The sequence below is a fragment of the Bos grunniens genome, chromosome 14 (assembly GCF_055505025.1).
Source record: "Bos grunniens cultivar Pamir isolate PY7600 chromosome 14, Bosgru_T2T1.0, whole genome shotgun sequence".
Taxonomy (NCBI): Eukaryota; Metazoa; Chordata; class Mammalia; order Artiodactyla; family Bovidae; genus Bos; species Bos grunniens.
Window position 1 is genome coordinate 64,271,877 of NC_141178.1, and position 22,448 is coordinate 64,294,324.

General features: G+C 37.6%; 1 protein-coding gene across 2 annotated transcripts in view; it reads right to left on the reverse strand.

The window, feature by feature from the left end:
- Positions 1-657: 657 nt before the first annotated feature.
- Positions 658-22,448, reverse strand: part of HAS2 (hyaluronan synthase 2) — a 32,946-nt gene continuing 11,155 nt past the window's right edge. Inside the window, exons 2-4 of one of the 2 annotated variants that reach the window (XM_086335483.1) lie at positions 18,233-18,859; positions 5,838-5,939; positions 658-4,235 (exon numbers count right to left, since the gene is read on the reverse strand). In XM_086335483.1, coding sequence (XP_086191609.1) covers positions 3,306-4,235; positions 5,838-5,939; positions 18,233-18,859 — 1,659 coding nt within the window. In that variant the 3' untranslated portion in view covers positions 658-3,305. The remainder of the gene's footprint in view (positions 4,236-5,837; positions 5,940-18,232; positions 18,860-22,448) is intronic. The other variant, XM_086335484.1, reaches the window with a different exon arrangement.

Genomic DNA, 22,448 nt, shown 5'->3' on the forward strand with positions numbered 1-22,448 from the left:
CCACTTTGTTTACATATGGCCTATGGATGCTTTGTGCTACAATAGCAGGGGTAAGTAGTCACATGACAGACCATACAGCCAGGAAAGTCTGCCTTGTATACTATCTATGCTATGCTAAGTCGCTTCAGTCGTGTCCGACTCTGTGTGACCCCAGAGACGGCAGCCCACCAGGCTCCCCCGTCCCTGGGATTCTCAAGGCAAGAACACTGGAGTGGGTTGCCATTTCCTTCTCCAATGCATGAAAGTGAAAAGAGAAAGTGAAGTCGTTCAGTCGTGTCCGACTCCTAGCGACCCCATGGACTGCAGCCCACCAGGCTCCTCCATCCATGGGATTTTCCAGGCAAGTGTACTGGAGTGGGGTGCCATATCTAGCTCTTTACATTAAAAGATTGCCGACCTCTAGTATAGCACCAGCGACATGTATCAGCAAATTACTGGGACTAGAACCATCACTATGTTGGTGTTCAGAGTGGCAGGAATGTTCAATGTCTATAGTGTTTTGTTCTTTCATGTAACTGTATGAAGGTAATGAAGGATTCTTAGGAAGCAAATAATAAAAAGAATTGGGAAATAAGATGAATTTGAGGGATAAGTGGTAAAATGAATTACTATTAAAGCTCCTCAAACCAGGAAATGTTATTAGATGCCCCAACCCACTTTTTGAAAAAAGCAACATTTATTGTCCTTTTCTGATCATAAAAGCAATACATAATTAAGGTACTTGGAAATACAAAAAAATGTATACAGAATATAAATCGGCCATATTCCCATGAGATAACCATGTTTTAACATTTTTGTTTTTACAAAATCAGGGTATTATCGTACAAAATGGTTGTATTTTTAAATGTAACATTTCAACAGCCTCATATTCTCTAGGAACATTATGTTTAATGGGTAATTATAGTCCATTGTTTGGGAAATGCCATAATTCATTTAATTATTACCCACATTATTAAATCTTAAATTAGGTTAAGATTTTGTTATTATTTGTAAATAATGCTATAACAAACTTGCCTATGTTTCTGAAATTTTTTTTTCCCACTATGATAGATTACTATAGTAAAACAACTTCTGTCTAAATTAGGGCTCTTTTCAGGGACAAGACAGAAGATTCAAGAAAGACAAAGTTGTATTAATTGGGACTGTCTCTCTCATTTTTCTAGATTCCCAACCATACCAACTCTAGAGATTTCTGCCTTCTGATTAATAACATTAAATGACCTCTATTGTTGACTAACAATGTTTATATTTCTATATACCCCATTCTTAAATCCATACCCTTACAATCAAAATAAAACATTGTTCTGTTTGAATTCCCCCTTCCCTTAGAAAAAAAGGCAATAATCTTATCAAAAATATTTTATTTACAAAAAAATTCAATTATACTATACATCCTATACTGGAAATACATTGAATAATTGCTAAAATAAATACAGGCAATTAATTCAATCTTTTATAAGAATGAGAGAATCTGAATGTTATCAAGCTTAACTTAGAACATAAATAATTAAAAAGGCAAACTCAAGTTTTAGTCTTATTTAATGGCATGGTCTGTCTGTTTCCCACAAGCTCTCCAATCAGTGAGAGTCTATGTTGTAGAAGTTATGTACCTTTTTGTACTCTGAAGGTAGAACGTGCAGTTTTTTCTTAGGCAGGATGGATGGACTATAGATGTCTGTATTAAAAGGAAGCAGAAAGTTAGGAAGAACATGGTCGAATACTTCTCCACATTGCTGCTTCATCACAATACTTTTCATGCGACTCTAAATGTGTTTTATTTATTTTTATTTTTTTAACATGGGTCTACACAGCACCAGCTACAAGGTAAGATGGGTCATGCCAAAAGTCAAACTGGCTAACTGAGGCCTCAGAGTAGCTAAATTAGCCAGGCTGAAGGTACCTGATCCCTCAATTTTTTATGTGTCAATTATTCTTGATACAACTATTAAACCTTGATATCATGTCTACTCTGTAGACACATTTATATAGGCCAAGAACAGAAGAGATGAAGCTATTATCTGTATAATTCAGAAAATATCTTCCCTAGAAAGCTAAAGAGGACACCTGGAGCTTGATTCTGCTGGTTTTGAATTTATATGCTTTATCCTTATTCTTTATCTCATTTACCCATATAAACCTCATACTGACATGCAAAGTAAACTAACAAGCTGGGGGAAAAAAAGGGAGGTAAAGTATGTTCCACATATAGACAGAATCCAGTGAATACAGGTCACAGAACAAAAGATGAACTGAATTGTATTTGTCAAAATTATACAGATAATTTTTCCCAATTCCTCTTTACTTAGCCTGGGAAAATACTGTGAGAATGTCCAAAGACTATCTTTGATAACCAGATTTTGTCCACTGCTGGATGCTTAGTATTTTTCAAGAATTAACATTCCCTTTTTCAATCTTTTGAAAAAATTGCACTTTCCTACCCCTTTGGCCTTGATTTTCAATGACTTCTTTGTACAGATAAGTATGAATTTCTACTCTTGAAGTGTGACAGGTGTATTGGCCTTTTCTAAAAGAAATTTTTTGAAAAGTTAAAACATTGAGAGTTCACTTTTTCACAGAAATAAACTATTCAATTTTAAAGGTAGAGAGAAACATTTTATTCTTTCTATCATGAACAACGTCAACCAAGCTTCACATTTTGGGTAGAAATCTTTTTAAGTAGGAATTTTTTAAGAACCTATTTTATTAAAAAAAAAAAAAAAGGAAAAACAGGTGTATTTTGGCAGAGAAGTAAAATATAAAATATGCAAAATTTGTTTTAAAATTGGCATACAAAAATTTTAAAACACAGTACAATTATATAAAAATACAGCACAGCCAACGGCCTGTAAAATTTCCTTTGGCATTTCATTTGGTAGAATTAAACAGAAAAAATCATTCTAAAAAAAAAATTAGCTATCAACACAGTCCATAAGTTAGGTTGTATATGTTGAAAGAACTTTTCCTTGAGTTTCCAAAATCCTTTTCTTCCATGATAACCCACATAAAGCATGGCTAGTGAGGTATATAGGGCAAAACACTGTTAGGCAGATGTACAGTAAGGAAAAAGTGCATACACAAAGAATCTTCCCATTTTCATAGAAATATCAGGTTAAATCTGAGTTGTTCTTCTTGATGTATCATTTTCCTTTGGCAGAATTAAAATAAACCCATACAAATGTCTTTGTTCAAGTCCCAGCAGCAGCGATATGTCTCCTTTGGTGGCGTTATCTGACGCCACAATACCATACAGTCCCTAGAGGAGCTAAGGTTTTGTGTGTCTGCAACTGCAAACATCAAACGTAAGATCATACATCAAGCACCATGTCGTACTGTTGTCCCTTCTTCCGCCTGCCACATTTATTGATGAGAACCACATACAGTGTCAAAAGCATGACCCAATAGCATGCATACAGCAACGTTCCAACAATTAAAACTGTCTGTTTGGATTCTGAGAATGGCTTTTTAGATTCCTTATAAATGGTGAAAATCACACCACCCAGGAGTATTGTAAACCAAACGGATACGGGAATGAGTCCTATGAAATTAACGACAATGGTTTTCCTTCCAGATGTGCCCCACCCAGCTTTGTTTATTGTTGCAATTGCAAACATCTTGGCCGGAAGTAAACTTGACATGTATAACACTGAGTAGAGGGACATGAAGACCATGACAATGTTTCCTCTAAGGCAGCTGGCAAAAGATGACTTTATGAGACCCACTAACTGGACAGTTAACAAGAAGAGGAGGATGTTCCAAATTTTACCCCTGTAGAAGAGCTGGATTACCGTGGCAATGAGAAAGAAAGGGAAGAACCCAGTGATGACGGCTTCATAGGTCATCCACAAGTGATGTTTATGAAACCACATCGCGTTGTACAGCCACTCTCGGAAGTACGACTTGCTCCAGCGGGTCTGCTGGTTTAACCATCTGAGATATTCTATAGGTGTTTCAGTAAGGCACTTGGATCGAGCTGTGTATTTCGTTGCATAGCCCAGACTCAGCACCCGGTTCGTTAGATGCCTGTCATCTCCAAAACTACATTGGCTGCCCATAAATTCTTGATTGTACCAGTCTTCCACAAATTCATGCAGTAAGGAGTTTCTGTACATTCCCAGAGGTCCGCTAATGCACTGGACACATCCAAAATAAGACTGACAGGCCCTTTCTATGTTAAAAGCCATCCAGTATCTCACACTGCTGAGGAAGGAGATCCAGGAATCATACTTGTTTAAAATCTGCAAGAAAAATAAAAGTAATTAAATAAAGGTAAGCCCCCTGATGCAAAGAACTGACTTATTGGAAAAGACTCTGATGCTAGGAAAGACTGAAGTTGGGAGGATAAATGAATGACAGAGGATGAGATGGTTGGATGGCATCACTGACTCGATGGACATAAGTTTGAGCAAGCTCTGGGAGTTGGTGATGGACAGGGAAACCTGGCATGCTGCAGTCCACGGGGTCACAAAGAGTGGGACACGACTGAATGACTAAACTGAATCCCCAGCTAAAAATACCAACAAAATCTGCACTATTGTGAGGTTACTACCTAGAGTCATGTTTGGTATTTTATTTTTCTATTTTGACTTCTTTCCTTTTTAACATGATTTTCCTTTATTTTCTTCACGTATTACTAGATTAACTTGATAAGTGGTGTGTATGTGTTAAGACTTGTTGAAAATAACTTTTTTCTACTTCATCACTCCCTGTACTCTTTTGTTATGTTTTCTTTCTCTTGTTGTAACATTGGGATTTTTTTAGGCTTCAGTTCTCAGCCCTAAAATTATTCTGTCACTTTCCTTCCATCCAATATTTGAAGGTTTAAGTCCCATCTTCTCTTTCCTACTCATCCAACCCTATTATTCTCCTTTCTCCCCAGTTTTAGCAATGCTAGTGATGAAGGGGTTTTTTCTGGCTTCACCTCAAAACTGGAATCCTGAAATAAGGCTCTACATAAAGGCTACTAAAATTATTAGCTTTACGGGAGGGCAATATTTCTTAATTCTCCTCCTCTGTCTCAATTCTGTTCCATTTTCATCTGGATTTTGTATGCTTTCTTTTTATCACCAGGGTATTTCTTTGTCCTTCCAGTTCATTTTCTTTGCCTTCACTAGTACCAAGCATTATCAATATGGGTTATACAGCAACATAATACCTATATTTAAAGTCAAAATTCCATGTGCTTCTCACTTTTTCCTAAAATCTAATTGTACTTTTGCAAAGGATTCACTTTAACCTTCATATATTTTCATATATTGTTTTCTCATTCCATAAATGTTAATCACCTTATTAATATTTCTTTCACTTAAAATTTCTCCATTGATGGCAAATAATGGGAAATAAATAATAACTGGAAAATCCACTTCTTTGACTTTTTCTCTAGTGTAAATTTGAATTGCAGTTTCTCTTTTTTTCCTTAGTTTACCCGATTTGGATTTTTGACAAGTCATATATTGCTCAGCTTTTAAATATAGAGGTATATGTTATAGTAATAAAAACCACCCACTGCCATACCTCCATTTCTTAATCCTTGCACTAAATTCCAACATCATTTTACCAGAACATTAAGTTGTGGCTTAAGAAGATACAGCAGAAATTACACACTTACATTATATTTTATGTAACTTATCAGCTACTACATACATGTGTTACAACCTCCAGCTAAGCAAAGAAATCATAAATTACTTCAATTTAGATAATAGAAGAGGTAGTACAGTGGGTACAAGACACATTCTAATGTGTCTTAGTCTCCAGAAACAACACCTGGCACATAGTTTGGTGTATAATAAATATATACTCAAAGAATCAATGGCTAAGGGTGCTACTAAAGCCATACACACCTGGACATCTCCCCCGACACCTCCAACCATGGGATCTTCTTCTAAAACTTTTACCATCTCCACAGATGATGCTGGGTCAAGCATGGTGTCTGAATCACAAACCTGCAAAGAAAGTAAGAAATGAGTTAAAGAAAATAAGACAATGAGCATGTTCCATGTAGTCGAAATTGGACACATATATATTATGCCTTTAGCCTATTGTCACAAGGCCTAAGTAAGCGAGTATCATGTGGATGTAAGTTTGTTATATGATGGCCAATACAAAGAACTTGCAAACTCAGTATTTAAGCTAATGAAATTGCTGAAAAGAACAAATGAACTGATGACCTAGGCATGTGGTGAAAGGTGGTCAGCTTTTCCTGGTTCGCCAAGGATGTACTCAATTTTGGCAATAAAAGTATCATATCCCTGATAACACCCTAGGTTTCCAGGTCTTGGAAAACACCTTGGGTTGGTCACCATAAATGTCTCTCCCTCTCTTTTTAATTGCCTTAATCAAGCTTTTAGATATCTTATTCCTCAGGTCTGAATGATGATGGGAAACTCCTATGGCAGTATTGATAAAAGGCATGTTTAAGAGTAATTATTTTTCTCTATTTTAATATGGTAATTAAGACAGGAAAGCAGTTCTTCTAAGGTGGGTTGTATAACTCTGAAACAAGATGTCCATTTGACCTGGGCTTAGCAGATCACATTCCATCAGAAAGGAAAATCAAGCTTTTAAAGATATTAAGTATTCATCTAGCTCTTTATATACAAAAGTAGATGAACCATGAACTTCCAGATGTTCAAGCTGGTTTTAGAAAAGGCAGAGGAACCAGAGATCAAATTGCCAACATCTGATGGATGGATGTAAGAGTGTTCCTGAAAAACATCTATTTCTGCTTTATTGACTATGCCAAAGCCTTTGACTGTGTGGATCACAATAAACTGTGAAAAATTCTGAATGAGATGGGAATATCAGACCACCTGACCTGCCTCTTGAGAAACCTGTATGCAGGTCAGGAAGCAACAGTTAGAACTGGACATGGAACAACAGACTGGTTCCAAATAGGAAAAGGAGTATGTCCAAGCTGTATATTGTCACCCTGCTTATTTAACTTATATGCAGAGTACATCATGAGAAACGCTGGGCTGGAGGAAGCACAGGCTGGAATCAAGATTCCTGGGAGAAATATCAATAACCTCAGATATGCAGATGACACCACCCTTATGGCAGAAAGTGAAGAGGAACTAAAAAGCCTCTTGATGAAAATGAAAGAGGAGAGTGAAAAAGTTGGCTTAAAACTCAACATTCAGAAAACTAAGATCATGGCATCCAGTCCCATCACTTCATGGCAAATAAATGGGGAAACAGTGGAAACAGTAGCTGACTTTATTTTTCTGGTTTCAAAATCAGTGCAGATAGTGATTGCAGCCATGAAATTAAAAGATGCTTACTCCTTGGAAGAAAAGTTATAACCAACCTAGACAGCATATTAAAAAGCAGAGACATTGCTTTGTCAACAAAGGTCCGTCTAGTTAAGGCTACAGTTTTTCCAGTGGTCATGTATGGATGCGAGAGTTGGACTGTGAAGAAAGCTGAGCGCCGAAGAATTGATGCTTTTTGAACTGTGGTGTTGGAGAAGACTCTTGAGAGTCCCTTGGCCTTCAAGGAGATACAACCAGTCCATCCTAAAGGAGATCAGTCCTGGGTGTTCACTGGAAGGACTGATGTTGAAGCTGAAACTCCAATACTTTGGCCACTTGATTCAAAGAGCTGACTCATTTGAAAAGACCCTGATGCTGGGAAAGATTGAGGGCAGGAGAAGGGGACAACAGAGGATGAGATGGTTGGATGGCATCACCAACTCGATAGACACGGGTTTGGGTGGACTCCAGGATTTTGTGATGGACAGGGAGGCCTGGTGTGCTGTGGTTCATGGGATTGCAAAGAGTCAGACACGACTGAGCAACTGAACTGACTGAGATGTAAATTATCTTAAGCTTTTCTGTAAGTGTTAATTGTTATTCTGAAAAACAAACTTTATACAGGCCAAAAAAACAAAAGCAATTTTGCAAGCAAACCAATTACAACTTCAAGAAAATTTTTAGAATTTGTCTATACCCAAGAATGGCTCACAGAAGATTCTACTGGAGGCCAAAGGTGCAGGATTACAAATAGTACTTTATTTTCCAAGCTGATTTATGAACTTATTGAAAAATGGAACAGAAGAATAAAGGAGATATGAAGCCAAAATATTACCTGTATACTCATAAAGCTGATATGGAAAATAGGGCTCATATCAATGCAGTAGCCAGTTTTATAATTATGTTCCCCAGAATTAGACTGATGTATCAATTCTGAACAGTACCTAAGTGGGACCAGTCTCCTCCTGAAGACACAGTTAATGGCCCTTTGAAAGGTATGGCTCCTTTGGAGTAGCCCACTCCCAGAAGAAAGAAGGAGCTAGGCTACCCCTTATACCTTCCATACTCCCCAACCAGATTAAGTCACTTCTCTTAGGCAGGAATTAGGTATGCTATATCTGTAGATGGACATTCTTCCACATGATCAAAGAAAATCAGAAGTAGGGAAAGAGCTGTCACCTCTCTATTTCTAATTATATTAATAACATCATATCTTTTTCTGGAGAACTCAGCCAGGCCCAAGAAGATATAAAATGACCAAACTTGACACACCGTGAACCAGTTTCATATCCCCACCCAAGAAATGAAAGACATGATTGGCAGAGACCGGAGTGTTAGCTGCAGTTTCATTGTTTTTCTATGTCGTCTGGCTTCATTTATTAATTTAATCAAGACTTAGTCTCTTTATTTATATTAAAAGCCAGTATTTTTACAGTTCTCTGAACTGGTTTATAAAAATAGTAGGAATTTGATATACCAGTTGTGAATGAAAAAATATGAAAACAATTTTTAGAAGCCTGAACTCTTGGGGCTGGTGCACTGAGATGACCCAGAGGGATGGTATGGGGAGGGAGGTGGGAGGGGGGTTCAGGATGGGGAACACGTGTATACCCGTGGTGGATTCATGTTGACGTATGGCCAAACCAATACAATATTGTAAAGTAATTAGCCTCCAATTAAAATAAATAAATTTATATTGAAAAAAAAAAAAAAAGAAGAAGCATGAACTCTTGAGTTAACTGGAGAAGGAAATGGTAACTCACTCCAGTATTCTTGCCTGGGAAATCCCATGGACAAAGGAGCCTGGCAGGCTACAGTTCATGGGGTCCAAAGGGTCAGACGCAACTGAGCAACTGAGTATGCACACACTTTTGAGTTCAAAGGGATTTTCTATGTGTAATTGTAGGAGACCCTCACATATATAACTAGAAAATCTCAAAATTTTTTAAAATGTATGTTGCTTAATTTTACTAATAGATTTTTCTGAAAAAATTAATATATATGAATAACAAATATTGTTGGTGAAAACAATTTAAATGTATTATTGAAACTTATAATTTAAGGAGTATGTAGGGTATCCAAAATTACAGAAATGAAATCACCTCTCTAAACTCAATTAGCTACATGAAAGTTAATTTTTGAATTTTTATATTACTGTCCCTATTTAGAAACATGCATTTTCTAAATAACTTCTTGCCCCTTTTGGGTGAGTGGGGGTACATTCTATTTTGGTCCAGCATGGTCTGACTTATTTTAGAGGAGGAAAAAATAGACAGCAGCTAGGCATTAGTATTCCATTAAAAAAAACAGAATTTTGCTAATACTTGGATTTGTAGCCAAGCATCCAAAGCCTCAGAAACCTAAACGAATTCTTCCAATAGCAATGTTTTTCCGCTCTCTTGCCTTGTTTATCACTGTTTTGTAAATATATGGTTATAAGCCTGGCAGGCCAGTCACTAGAGTAGTAAAAAGTGACGGCAGAAGTTCAACCCAACTTTCAACCTCTCAGCATCCAGAGCTTATGGCCACACCCACCTCTATTGACTCAAGCTGGGAAAGGTAAAACCAGAAAGCTAAAAATAAGACTAAAAACAACAGGAAGGCGGCAATCTAGAATTCATGTTTAGGTAACTCCTCCTGCTTGTGAGCAGAAACAAGCCAAGGGAACTGCCTCTCTGAAATGACCAAACTGGAACCAAACTTCTGAGGTTCTGCATATTTAAGTTGGTCCCACCCCTCCCAATTTCCAACAGCAAAGTGCCAAAAGTTCTCTGAGAGAGATTGTTCACATGGTGAATTTAACTGTCAGAAGCGAAAGCTCTCAGAAATCCCTTGGGAGGGGTTTGTTATAGCAGGATTAAAGAGTTCTTTATAGAAGTTCAGTTTCTGGATGTTATTTGGTGATAGAATGCCAACTAGAAAACCACCATCTACAATAGTCTGTGAAAGCAAGTATGTTCATGGACATAATAGTATTGATTTGTTTGTGTGTAAAGGCTATAACGCTAGCCCTTCTTGAAACCAGTCTAGTAGAAACAGGATTTCTAGCTGTCTCTTCACCAATTAATAAAAGTGTATAACTTCACAAAGGCTGGCTGTTCAGCTCTGGGCTAGAAGCTGTGGGGGAAAATACCCCAGTTCATGAGGAGCTTTGACACTGGGGAAAACCACAGGACATGGTCTGCATGCAGGAAACTGAGAACAAATCAACTGTCTTTCTGTCCACCCTGAATGTATCATTCTAATTTGTTTAAAGTACATGATTCCCAGTCATAATATTTCTCACTGAGAGATATGGAAACAAGGCAGTCACCAAATTTTGATTAAATTTGAGTGGAAAATGTAAAGAAAGAAGATGTTATGGGGTGGAACCAGCCACCTCAGTCATAACCACAGAATCATCAGTTAAAGTGCGTAAGGCCATGGCTCCCCCTCCATCCGTGCTCAAGCCAAGAGTTAGGGCTGCCCCTCTCTGCATGTCTACAACAGGAGTTGGCAAACTAAGGTCTAAGAATCAAGTCAGCCTTGCCACCTGTTTTGGGAAGGTCTATGAGATAAATGATTTTTATCTTTTTAAATAGTTGGGAAAAAAAATTTGTGACATATGGAAATAATATGAAATTCAAATTTCAGTGTCCATAGATAAAGATTTATTGGAACTCAGTCACGCACATTTACTTTCATATTCTCTATGAATGCTTTCACACTAAAACAGCTAAGCTGAACAGTTACAACACAGACCATATGGCATGCAAAGCCTAAATTTACCATCAGGTGTTTTACAAGCAAACTTTACCAACCCTGGGCCTCAAATAATTGGTTGCAGGAGAGTTCTGTCATAAAAAATTTTTTTTAAAGTTGAGATAAAATATGTTCTAAGCCCCAATTTTAATTCTAGTAGATTTTTTAAAAAGATTTCCTCCATCTCCACATGTTATAATTAGTAAGAGTAACTGCATAAAAAGTATAAAATACTAATAAACTAGATCTTCTTTAGCCAAGATTTGCCTATTATAAGAGAAAATATCCTCAGAATCAAGAAGCCTCAATTAAATAGTGAGTCCTATATCTCACTTCTACGATTTTCAGTAAGTCATAGTGGAGTAAGACACCAAATAGAAAAGTACCTTGTAATTACAAAGGATCATAGGGAAGTATACTATTCATTGTTCATTGTTCAGACACTAAGTCATGTCTGACTCTGCGACTCCATGAACTGCAGCACATCAGGCTTCCCTGTCCTCCACTATCTCCTGGAATTTGCTTAAACTCATTTGTACAGGATAATAACCTTTACGTTTTTATACTGTAAGTAAACCCACACCTAAAAGAGCATGGCAATCTTTACCACAGATAGATTAACTCGATAGAGAGAATCTCTAAAAGGAACAGGAAAATTGACTATATATTAAGAATCTCTTATCACAGTGAACAAATTTAAATGTCTGGAATTATCTATAATAGGTATAGACTATTTTTCATAACTTATCAGACTATAAATCCACTCAAGCTTACTTCACTTAACACTAATCTACCTCACCACAGTTTAAATAAAACTCTCCTGTTACATTTTCTATCAAATGTATTTCAAATTCTGACTCAGGTCTAAAACGCCAAGTTCCCCATGTTTCACCTTTTTAAAAAAACATATTTCCTTTCAGACTGACTGGTGGATTCTCCATATCTGCCTGCTCCAAACCACTTCAAAGGGCCCTGAGAGTTATGCAGCAAGAGGAAGTCTTAATTTTTTAGGCTGCCTTCAATGAAGAAACAAGGTTGAAAATAAATCCAGACCCCTACTGTTGCTACTGCCTTCATCCTCTGTCTGCTTGTAAGGCTCACCCCTTTCTTAACCTTGACCCTTCATCTTAACCTGGATGCAGCGATACTATTTATTGCTATTATGTTTGAAATTTACCTTTGGTCAGGATCCCACTACAACTTTCCCTTCGACAACTTAACCACATAGTAAATGAAGAGACCCTCCTACCCTGTCTCCCTCAGGCCATTGCCTGAAAGAAGTCAGCCAGAATTCTGAAATTCCCCAGTAGTTATTCACTAGCAAACACAAGACGGCGTTAGGCCCCTGAACTCATAACAGTTCAACGCCAGAGTAAACATGCTACTGCAAAGAAAGTGCCATGCAAAATTTGTCTGGAATCAGACAAATTGGAGTCTCAATCCACCACTGACCAGTTATATTTACTTGTACTAGCTTTGTAGCCTAAACTCCTTACCTTACCTTTATAAGTCTACATTTCTCAGTTGAAAAATAAGGATAAGTCAATCCACCTAGCAATTTGTTGTAATGGAGAATAAACTAGATACTGTATGTATAGCACTTATAAGGGCTAACTCATAGTACATGCTCAATAAAAAGAAGTGATAAATTGGGACTTCCCTGAGGTTCTAGTGGTTAAGAATCTTCCTTGCAATGCTGGGGACATAGGTTCGATCTCTGGTCGGGGAACTGAGGCCCCAGAGCCACCAACAAAAGTCCTGCATGCTGTAGCTAAGACCTAATGCAGCCAAATAAAACATCAAAACCAGAGGCAAAAAGGAAGAACACTAGTCCAATGAAGGAAAGAGTCCTTCTTATCATTACTGTAAATAAGCTAAAACTCACTCAGAGAGCAGAAACTAATGCTTAATCCAACATCCAACAAATTTAAGTTAAACAAGTTGGATTATTGAGCAGGCACCATGAAAGTCCTTAGATTGGGCTGTCTGCTAGGGAAAAAGATTAGAGAGCAGTTTATGGCAGACTGTGAGTGGCAAAAACAAAATCATAAAATCTAATAATTTTAGGACTGAAAAGACCTTTTGAAGTTAATCCATGAAACCAATCTAGGAAAAAATAAATGCCCTCAGAAAATAAACTTTCTTTTGGGAGAGGGACTGGGGATGCGTAGGATTATTCTTTCTTATGGTAATTTGGTTTACAGTAAAAGATCTTAATATAGCCAATAGGAAGCCTCTAAATCATAGACACCTAAACAATTTGGTTGTTATTTGTTGCTCTTTGGTAGAATATGTTACCCAAACTGTTTTAAAATATTTGCCTTCAGGCACCCTAGAATATTTATTTAAGGTGAAAAAGGAGTCATTTGGTTATTCTCTTGTCTGTTTTCAGGAAAGTTTATACACGAGTGAAAGTTACAGACAGTGCAAAAGCAAAGGTGACAAGCTAGGTGGAAAATGAGAAACCAAATGTTGTCACCTCTAAGACTTAAGCCAAGAGACACCCTTTATTACAAGTGGTTGGAATTCCCATTCTAAAGAAGGGAATCAGGAAATTACATAATGGTGTCCTTAAATAAGGGTCTACCTTCAAGAACCTGACTTTGGGGAAAAGCGTAGATTAAAAATGAAAAGAAAAGTCTAATGATATACTCTTGCAAAGCATAGGTAGGTTTCTAGGAAATTAAGACAGCCCTAACTGGAGTCTTGAGCTGGAAGTGATTTCAGGAATCATCTGTTGTACCAGTTGAGGCCCATAGCAAGTAATCAGTTAAATCAAGAATTCAGATTTTCCCATTCTTATGTCAATGTGCTCTTAATTTCATCCTCTAAGATGAAGAGCATAAAGTCGCATTAACATTCTCAACAAGGCCCAACAGAAATTTTCAGAAAATAGGAACCAATCAAATGTTATACTCCGTCAATTCTCATTATCCATGGTAGTTTATGCACTACAAAGTTTCCATGAACAATGAATTAGCATACATCAGAAAATTGCTTCCAGCAGAAGTACAGAAGAGTTAGGTTCCTCACAGTCTCTGGTCACAACAGTTTTGCCTAGTGATCAATACCTAAACTTGTTTTACTTGTGTTTATTTGGGTCACCTTATTTAATATATATTGTTGATTTGTTCCCATTGAACTCATGTCCAGCAGCACTGTAACTCAGTTCGCAGTCTTAGTTTCCTGACCAGAGACTGAACTTGCGAACTTGGTGGTGAAAATGAGGAGTCCTAACCACTGGCCTGCCAGGACATTCCGGTTAACAGCCTTTGTTCAGAACACTAGATGGCACTTCACTTCAGGACCATTGAAATAGCTACATCACCAACAAAAAGCACAGAATGTGAAAAGCATGTTATTAAATAGACTAAGGACATTGCCTGTTTACAGTATAAAAGTTGAAACAAAAAGGCTAAGCATAATCTTGTTTGACCTCAGTTGGAAATATTTACATCAGGTGACTCGGTTTTTTTTTGCCCCTTTGAGTATGTCTGTAAACAATCACAAAAGCACTGCAACTATTGATCTTGGGGTAATAAATACATTTTTATTCATTAGGCTAATTTGCAAACACCAAATCCATGAACAATTAGGGTCAACTCTACTATCAGGAATGATTTAATCTTCCTATTCTTCACAAAAGAATGTTGGATAGCAAGGGTATTGCCAGATTAAATTAATAATAAAATTGCTTCCTATAATCTTCCCTTTGGGAAAATGCTCATACTTATTGTATATTTTTAATCTGGGAAATTTTTAATAGAGACATCAGATGATACTGTTTTTTTTTTCTTTCCTTTGTCACATAAACTGGTAGCTACTTATGTGATAGTATCCATATTCAGTGAAGAGAGAGATGATTATCAAATCTAGATGTCAAAAGATACTTTACAAGTGTTCTGATTTTTTCAGTAAATACAAAAGGCAAGTGTGATATAATCTCAAAATTGTTTTTAAAATAAGGAAAAACAGAAAAGTATATGCTGAAAAATATTAAATTTGATAATCTATACATGGGTCAGATATTTGTTTCAGATTATTTTTCTTTATCATTTACGGATATAACTTATTTACAATGTTTCAGGTGTACCACAAAGTGATTCAGTTATAAATATATACCTATGTATTCTTTCCAGATTCTTTTCCATTATAGATTATTATAACATGTTGAATATAGTTCCCTATGCTATACAGTAGTCTTTATTATCTTTTATATATAGTAGGTTATCTGTTCATCCCAAATTCCTAATTTCTCTCTCCCATCTCTGTTGCAGAGATGATTTTAGTTTTGCTCTTTGCACTTTTCTACATCTTTGAAAGTTTTTCCAGAAAATACATTGATTGAAAATTAAGAAAATCTTCCTTATTCTCCTTTTTTCTCATTCCCTATACATTATTTTCTGTTATTTTTCTTCTGCTGCTTGTCTATCTTCTCATCTCTGGAAGCAGCCACTAGCATCACAGATGAATTTCCTACCACACTGGGCTTGTCTTAGACTACAGCTTCCCTAAAAATTCCATGTTGGCACTTATTATTTGAGATATAAAGAGGTGATAACTAATAAAGCCTTGTTCTGAAAGAGGGAGCCAACCCACAAAGCTCAGAAGTATGGGTAGAAAGGTTAACCTTGAGATAGGGGGTGAGGCTGGGGACCCTTGAAATTGTAAGCAGAAGACAGTCAGGTCTTGACAGCCTTCAGAGCCCATGCTTTTGCTGTTCTCTTTTGTAGGAGGCAAAATCATCTGTTTGTAGTTAAGCAGGGAGGAGTTTGGGTAAGGCCCTGGGAGAGTGACAAAGATATGAAACAACAGACACGAGAGGAATAAGCAAGACATCTATTCAAGATCAAGTGCAAAGAGTGCTGATGAGTGCTGAGGATCCAGCTGCAACTGGAAGCCAATCATTTTGGCCATCTCTCTGCACACTTAAGCAGTGTTCTCCAGCCAGGTTAGCAAGTATGAGCAGATGGTCAATTTCTTCCCCTAGTCCCCATTCTCTCTTGTGTATTAGCACCTGAACGTTGCTTCCTTCCATTCCTAACCAACTTGAACTCCACATCCAAGTACTTGGAATGCTCAGGAGCCAAAAACCTCGACTCCTTTCCCCCTTGGTCTTCCTGGGGCTTCTGCTCTGCAATTCTTGGACCCTGGGTCAGTCAGAAGAAAGGATGAGAATACTATATTAGAGTGAATTTCACATAATTTCTGTTTTTATAGGGCACGAATGGTTAAAATAGCAAGGGATCTGATGAAGGAAGCATGGCAGGATAGAGTTTACTGGTTTCAGAATTCCAAAAGATTTTTTACCCTCCTTTGAGTGCTCTGAATGGACCCTAAGGCTCAGGAGGATTCAGGGTCCAGTTAACAGCTGTTGCTAGGGTCAGTCTATCTGGACACATCATGCTGAAGGAAGGAAAGTTCTCAAGCCTGATTAGGGCACCAGCAAAAAGTCTATTCTAACATTTTAAATTTTGTATTATTTTTTCCTGGACAGGCCCAAGTCAAGTTGCCAAGGATACAAACAAAATTCCAAACAAAATGATGGGAGAAGGGGCTTTGGGAGAAGCAGGTTAAAAAAAGAAGAAGAAAAACTACACAATGACGTGTTGATTAGAAAGGACAAACGTAAATTGTTTTAACTAGAATTAAAGGCAAAACATCAAAACAGATGTTTTCTCATTTTAGGGCCAGAGCTTCATTCTTCAAATCTTCTGTAAGGTCCCTAGCCATCCTTTATAAAAGTTTTATCTTATCCTCTCATCTGGTGATGTATGTAAAATGTCTCGAGTTAACTAAATCAGCCTTATTTGCAAAAGTTTTAGAAAATAGGAGACACTTGGGGGTTGAAATCAACTCCCTAGAAGAGAGATTTACACAGATGGTATAAACTGAAGAAATGTTTCAAATTATTCAACTATTAGTGAAATTAACAACTGACATGTTAATTAGCAATTGAAATTACTATATTTGCATAATGACCATAATATTATTAAAGCATTTGCTGTTAATAGAGTATTATTTCTTATATGATTAACAGCAAATGCTTTAATAGTATGAACAATGCCATTATCAGCCAACTTTGGCTAAGCCCCTTTAGATTCATAATTTGAAATACTTATCTGAAATCCCTTGAGAGATTGGTATCTTCTAACCAGGTAACCAAGATTTGGGAGGTGGTCCTGCTCAAGGTCAACCAGCTACTAATAACTGGGACTAGAATCTCAGTCTAGTGCTCATTCCCGACCCATTACTCAGAGACCCAATGGGCATTACTCTGTGTTAATAAATTGCCCTAAAATATATGATGGATCTTCCAAAAACAAGGGTTTCATGTTTAAGAGAAGAGGAAGAGTGTCGAATATATATCTGAAGTCAGAGAATTTCTCCTTTCTCAGTATCATTGTGAACAAAGTCTAACTTAAATATCTGCAGAAAATTACAACCAGAAAACTCACAGGAGCCCTACTAATGTTCTAAAGAAGCAAGCTTCGGTGAGAACTAGAAGAGAAAAAACCCTAGAGTTAGCAGTTAGGAAATTAATGAAGAGACAGAGCCTGTCTAATTTTCATGCAAGCAAACACCATCACAAATGCTTTCAAAGGTCAAGTTGCAAGGAGTGAGGTAATGCTGTTTGGAGAGTGAAATAAACATGACTTAGATTTTGTTCTGAGAAGACTGGATTTTTTTTTTTGTCTTGTTTTTGTTTTCCTTTTCCCCTTTTCTTTTCTTTTTCTTGGTGTCTTACTTTTGAATTTCTATACTTTCCAATTAAAATTTTCATTGCCCCCATTTTGCCTAGCTTCTGTGAAAAATATTTTATAGCCTTCCTTTGGTCCTGCAGATTTTCTCCAGCTCCTTCTGCTGGGGCACACACTATTTTCTTACATCGCTGCAGAGTTTAAGAGTGTGGAAAATGATGTTGGAATTGATTTGGCAGAACCAAGGGGGAAGAGAAGGAAAGGGAGAGGAAGAGAAGGAAGGGTCTCCTGTTCAAAATAATCTTCACTTCCAACCAATCACATTGCATGAAGTAAGCATTTTCATAGATAGTTTTAACCGTTTTCACAAGAATTTTTTTTTCTCTCTTTCAGAATGTGCTTTCAACAGTCATGCTATTTTCAGATGAACTGAAAGAAGTACTTGTCCAGAAGGGACAAGCATGGGCTATAGCATACGACTGGAGAGATACAAAAGATGCTTTATTTAAATGTATGTTTGTCCTGGCAGATGTGGAGACCTACCTGTACATAATCCACACTTCGCCCCAGTGCTCTGAAGGCTGTGTACATGACTTCTCTTTTTCCACCCCATTTTTGCATGATGCAAATACTCTTATTGGACAAGACCAACTGGGTGACATGCTGTGAGCTTTCTTTGTGCGACTCATCCGTCTCTCCAGGACCCTTCACGTGGTAGTTGTTCTTCCAGATATAAGTGGCTGACTTGTCCCTGCCCATGACTTCACTGAAGATGTCCATCATGTAAAGGTCATCTTCCGAGTTTCCATCTATGACCATGACAACTTTAATTCCGGGGTAGGTTAGCCTTTTCACAGATTGCAAACATTTCCGCAAATAGTCTGGATCTTCTTGATATGCAGCAATGCAAAGAGCAACAGTTTTGTTCAACTTAATGGGGGTTTCTAGAGATTTTTTCATTTTCCGGTGCTCCAAAAAGGCAAACAGGCTTTGGATGATGAGGTGTGATGCTAAAAAGGCACCATACAGTCCAAAAGAGAAATAGTAATTATCTGTTTGGATAAATTGGTAGCCAACAATATAAGCAGCTGTGATTCCAAGGAGGAGAGAGACTCCAAAAAGTGTGGTTCCAATTATTCTCAGGATACATAGAAATCTCTCACAATGCATCTGTAAAAATAACCACATGATACACTTGGTTAACCACTCTTGTCCCACACTTCTTTATATACAGAGTACCACAGGGAGCACACTGGTTCCAAGTGTTCTAACCCTGAGTTTCTCACTTAACTAGTTCAGTGACTTTCTGCATCTCAGTTTGGCATCTCATTGGCAAAAGAGAGATAAGAATGTCCTTTGGGGGACTTCCCTCGTGGTCCAGTGGCTAAGGCTCTGCACTCCCAATGCAAGGCACCCAGGTTCGATCCCTGGTCGGGGAATTGATCCCACATACCACAACTAAAACTCGATACAGCCAAATAAATGATCTGGAAAAATAAGTGTTTAAGAAAAAAAAAAAAAAAAGAATGTCCTTTTGGCACACCTCAGAGAATTCTTTCAAACATCATGAGATGGTAGTGCATTGTACCATTGAAAACTATAATGTATGAAACAAATATATAGATGCATCATTTTTAGTACATTAGATCATTTACCTAAGGATGTACTCTGTGTGTGTGGTCATAGCTAAGCATAACACCTAATTTTTTTTAGTGAGCAAGGCACTCTTGCACCATCATATTCCTTCACTCATAATACTGACCAGTGAAAGTTCAAAATTCATAGGCCTTGCTCAACTTCTTATGTATCATTTTATCTCAGCTCTGATGCAAATCCCTCAACTCACATCTTTCCCATGCAGCTAGCTGAGGTTGAACATAAAAATACATGGATTCTACCATTCTAGCTCTTCCATCAATTTGCGTGACTTTGAGCCAGTCATTTTTCCCCTCTGGGCTTCAGTCTTGAAAACTCTGTTAGGGATTTCCCTGCTGGTCCATTGGCTGAGACTCTGCACTCCCAATGCAACGGGGCAGGGTTTGATCCCTGGTGGGGGTACTAAATGCTGCAACTAAAATCAAAGATCCCACACTCCACAACTAAGACCCAGCATAGCCAAATAAATAAATATAAAGAATAAAATTTTAAAAAATTTAAATCTGTAAAATATAGGCAGTTAGACTGGATTATTTCCCAAGTCTCTGTTGCCATTAAAACTTCCTTATGCATGGATATCCTACACAGAAAGCTCCTGAAATTCCAAATTATAGTCCTTCGTTTATATGATTGTCTCCTTCATCCATCATCCACACCAGCCAGTTAGAACCTGGTAATCAGGAACTTTACTGAAACACAGCAAGGACACAATAAATGTTTGCAGAAATAAATTATATAATTAAAGAATAGCATCATGCTTAATTCAACAGGTACATTTTCTGTTGTCTGAAGAACTTTAACAACTTAGACTTTAAAAACACATTTCAGTTCTTAATAATATCCAGTTTTGTACTCCTCCCCAGTTTATGAATCTCCTGAAATATTTTGAATGTGAGTACAAGAGGATCATATATATTGTATTCCTCAAAGCATCTCCAATTATGACCACAGACGAGGTGCTTGGTCTTATTTCCTGGATCCTATTCCTATACATGCCACAAACAATTCTCTGGACACCTGCTGGGTGTCCAACAATTAAATCAATGTTGCCATCATATGCCTGCAGTATCAGATTCCACAGGTTCCATCCTACGAGACTGGCCCCTCACAGACCAACACTCAGATGTCAGTTGCAAGCCCAAGTTGTTACCTGCAATTATGATAAACTGGTTAAAACTCATAGGATCATAAGCTCCCCTCCTGAGTTCAATTAATTTGCTAGAAGGACTCACAGAATCAGGAAACCTGTTTACACATCAGATTACTGGTTTAATATAAAAAAGATGTAATTTAGGAATGGGCAGATGGAAGAGATGCAGAGGGCAAGGTATGCGGCAAGTTCCATGCATCACTCTCCCCAAATTGCCACATGTCTGTTAATCCATTAGCTTGCTGAACCCTCTTCTTTCTGGTTTTTATGGAGAATTCATTACATAGAATGATTAATTATTACCATTGACCACTGGCAATTAAACTCCATCTCTAGTGTGTCTCCCCTCCCCACTTATCTGGGCAAGAAAATGGAAGTTATTCCAAAAGTCACCTCATGAACCTAACAAAAGACATCTCTAAATCTGTAGGAAATGCTAAGCATCTTACGAGCCTCATGCCAAAGACCAAGTCTATATTTATTAGAATTAATCACAATATCATAGGTTTCCCCCTGAAGTCTTTCTTTATTCCTCCCCTTCCAATAATGAACTCTAACGAGGGACATAATTTGTATGACCTTCAATCATTTACACCAACTTCAGGGGTTTTGTCATATTTGCATATAATTAATATTTAACCTTTCCCTTTAGTTCAGCTAGTTTTTGAAAAGTTAAGTAAATTTATTTCAAAAGTACCTTGGGTTAAGTAATTATCTCTGCAAAATCTCTTCCTGGATATATTATTTATATTTTCCTATTCCACATTAAGACTTAAAATTGAGTGTTGACATAAAATCTGTTAACATCTTGGTTGTTACTAGTTGTGTGGCCATCACATCACTCAACTCTAAGTGACACCATTTACATTCTAGGCCTTGTGGTCATCACTGAGGTGGTCCTGAGTGCATTATGCTTTAGGGTAACTTACTGTGACTGCTCACCAACTGTATTTCCACTCCTGAGCAGACTGCTTGATGTGGCCATGGCATTCCAGTCTCTGGAATTCTGAAATGTGCCATTTCCAGTAGGGCTTTTAAGGGATAGAGGGGGCATGCTGTAATATCTCTTTTTCCCTCCACAATCTTGATGTACATATTAACAGGTCCTTGGAGAATGCAAAGCCCAAGGATAGAAGGAGCTTGGTCCTTGAACTGCCACATGGAAGGAAATCAGTCACTAATACCATCAATCAGGAATAACTGCCTTGGACTCACATTAACAAGAAATAATTTCTGAGTTTGTGTTTGTGTGCCTGTTACAAATATTGGTTTTAGTGTCTCTATCTCATTACAATTCAAGCAATGCAAAGCAGGCTGGAGACCAGGGTTTGAGCTTGCAGACATTATTTTCCTTTGCTAAACTGGAGATGAAACTTGTCAAGGACCCTTCACAGGACAACAATCAGGAACAAAATCAAAGTGTTACAATTTAAAATATCAGCTAACATGGAAGCTAGAAATAAAACAAAAAACCAAATGTGCATTCCACTTTTAGCACTTATATAGGACACCATAATATGTAACATGTGAGCCTGATAAAGGTAATCACGACACAGATGGAAGGTGCAAGCTGCTGGGCAATGGGGAAATGCTGAGTTTTCAGAGCACAGCATCCCCTGTTAATTGAAACCACTGGCCAGATGCTGAAAACTCCCAAAGTGTACATTAACCAATGCCGAAGGTGCTGGAGCACCAGACTAGGAATTTGTCTTTTCCAAGACATGAGTCATTCTCACAAGAGTGAAAAATTTCAAGGGGACTAAAACACTCTGCCTGGGAGAAGCTCAGAAGTGTGTTCTGCTTGTGTTTCAAATCACCACAGCCAGCAAAAGAACTGCCTGCCATTCTTTTCCATTATTCACATTTTCCTTGCTTTTATCAGCACATGTAGACACAGAGCGTGTTCACATAGCATCTGCTGGCCGCTGCTGAAGTGGGAACACCCTCTTACAT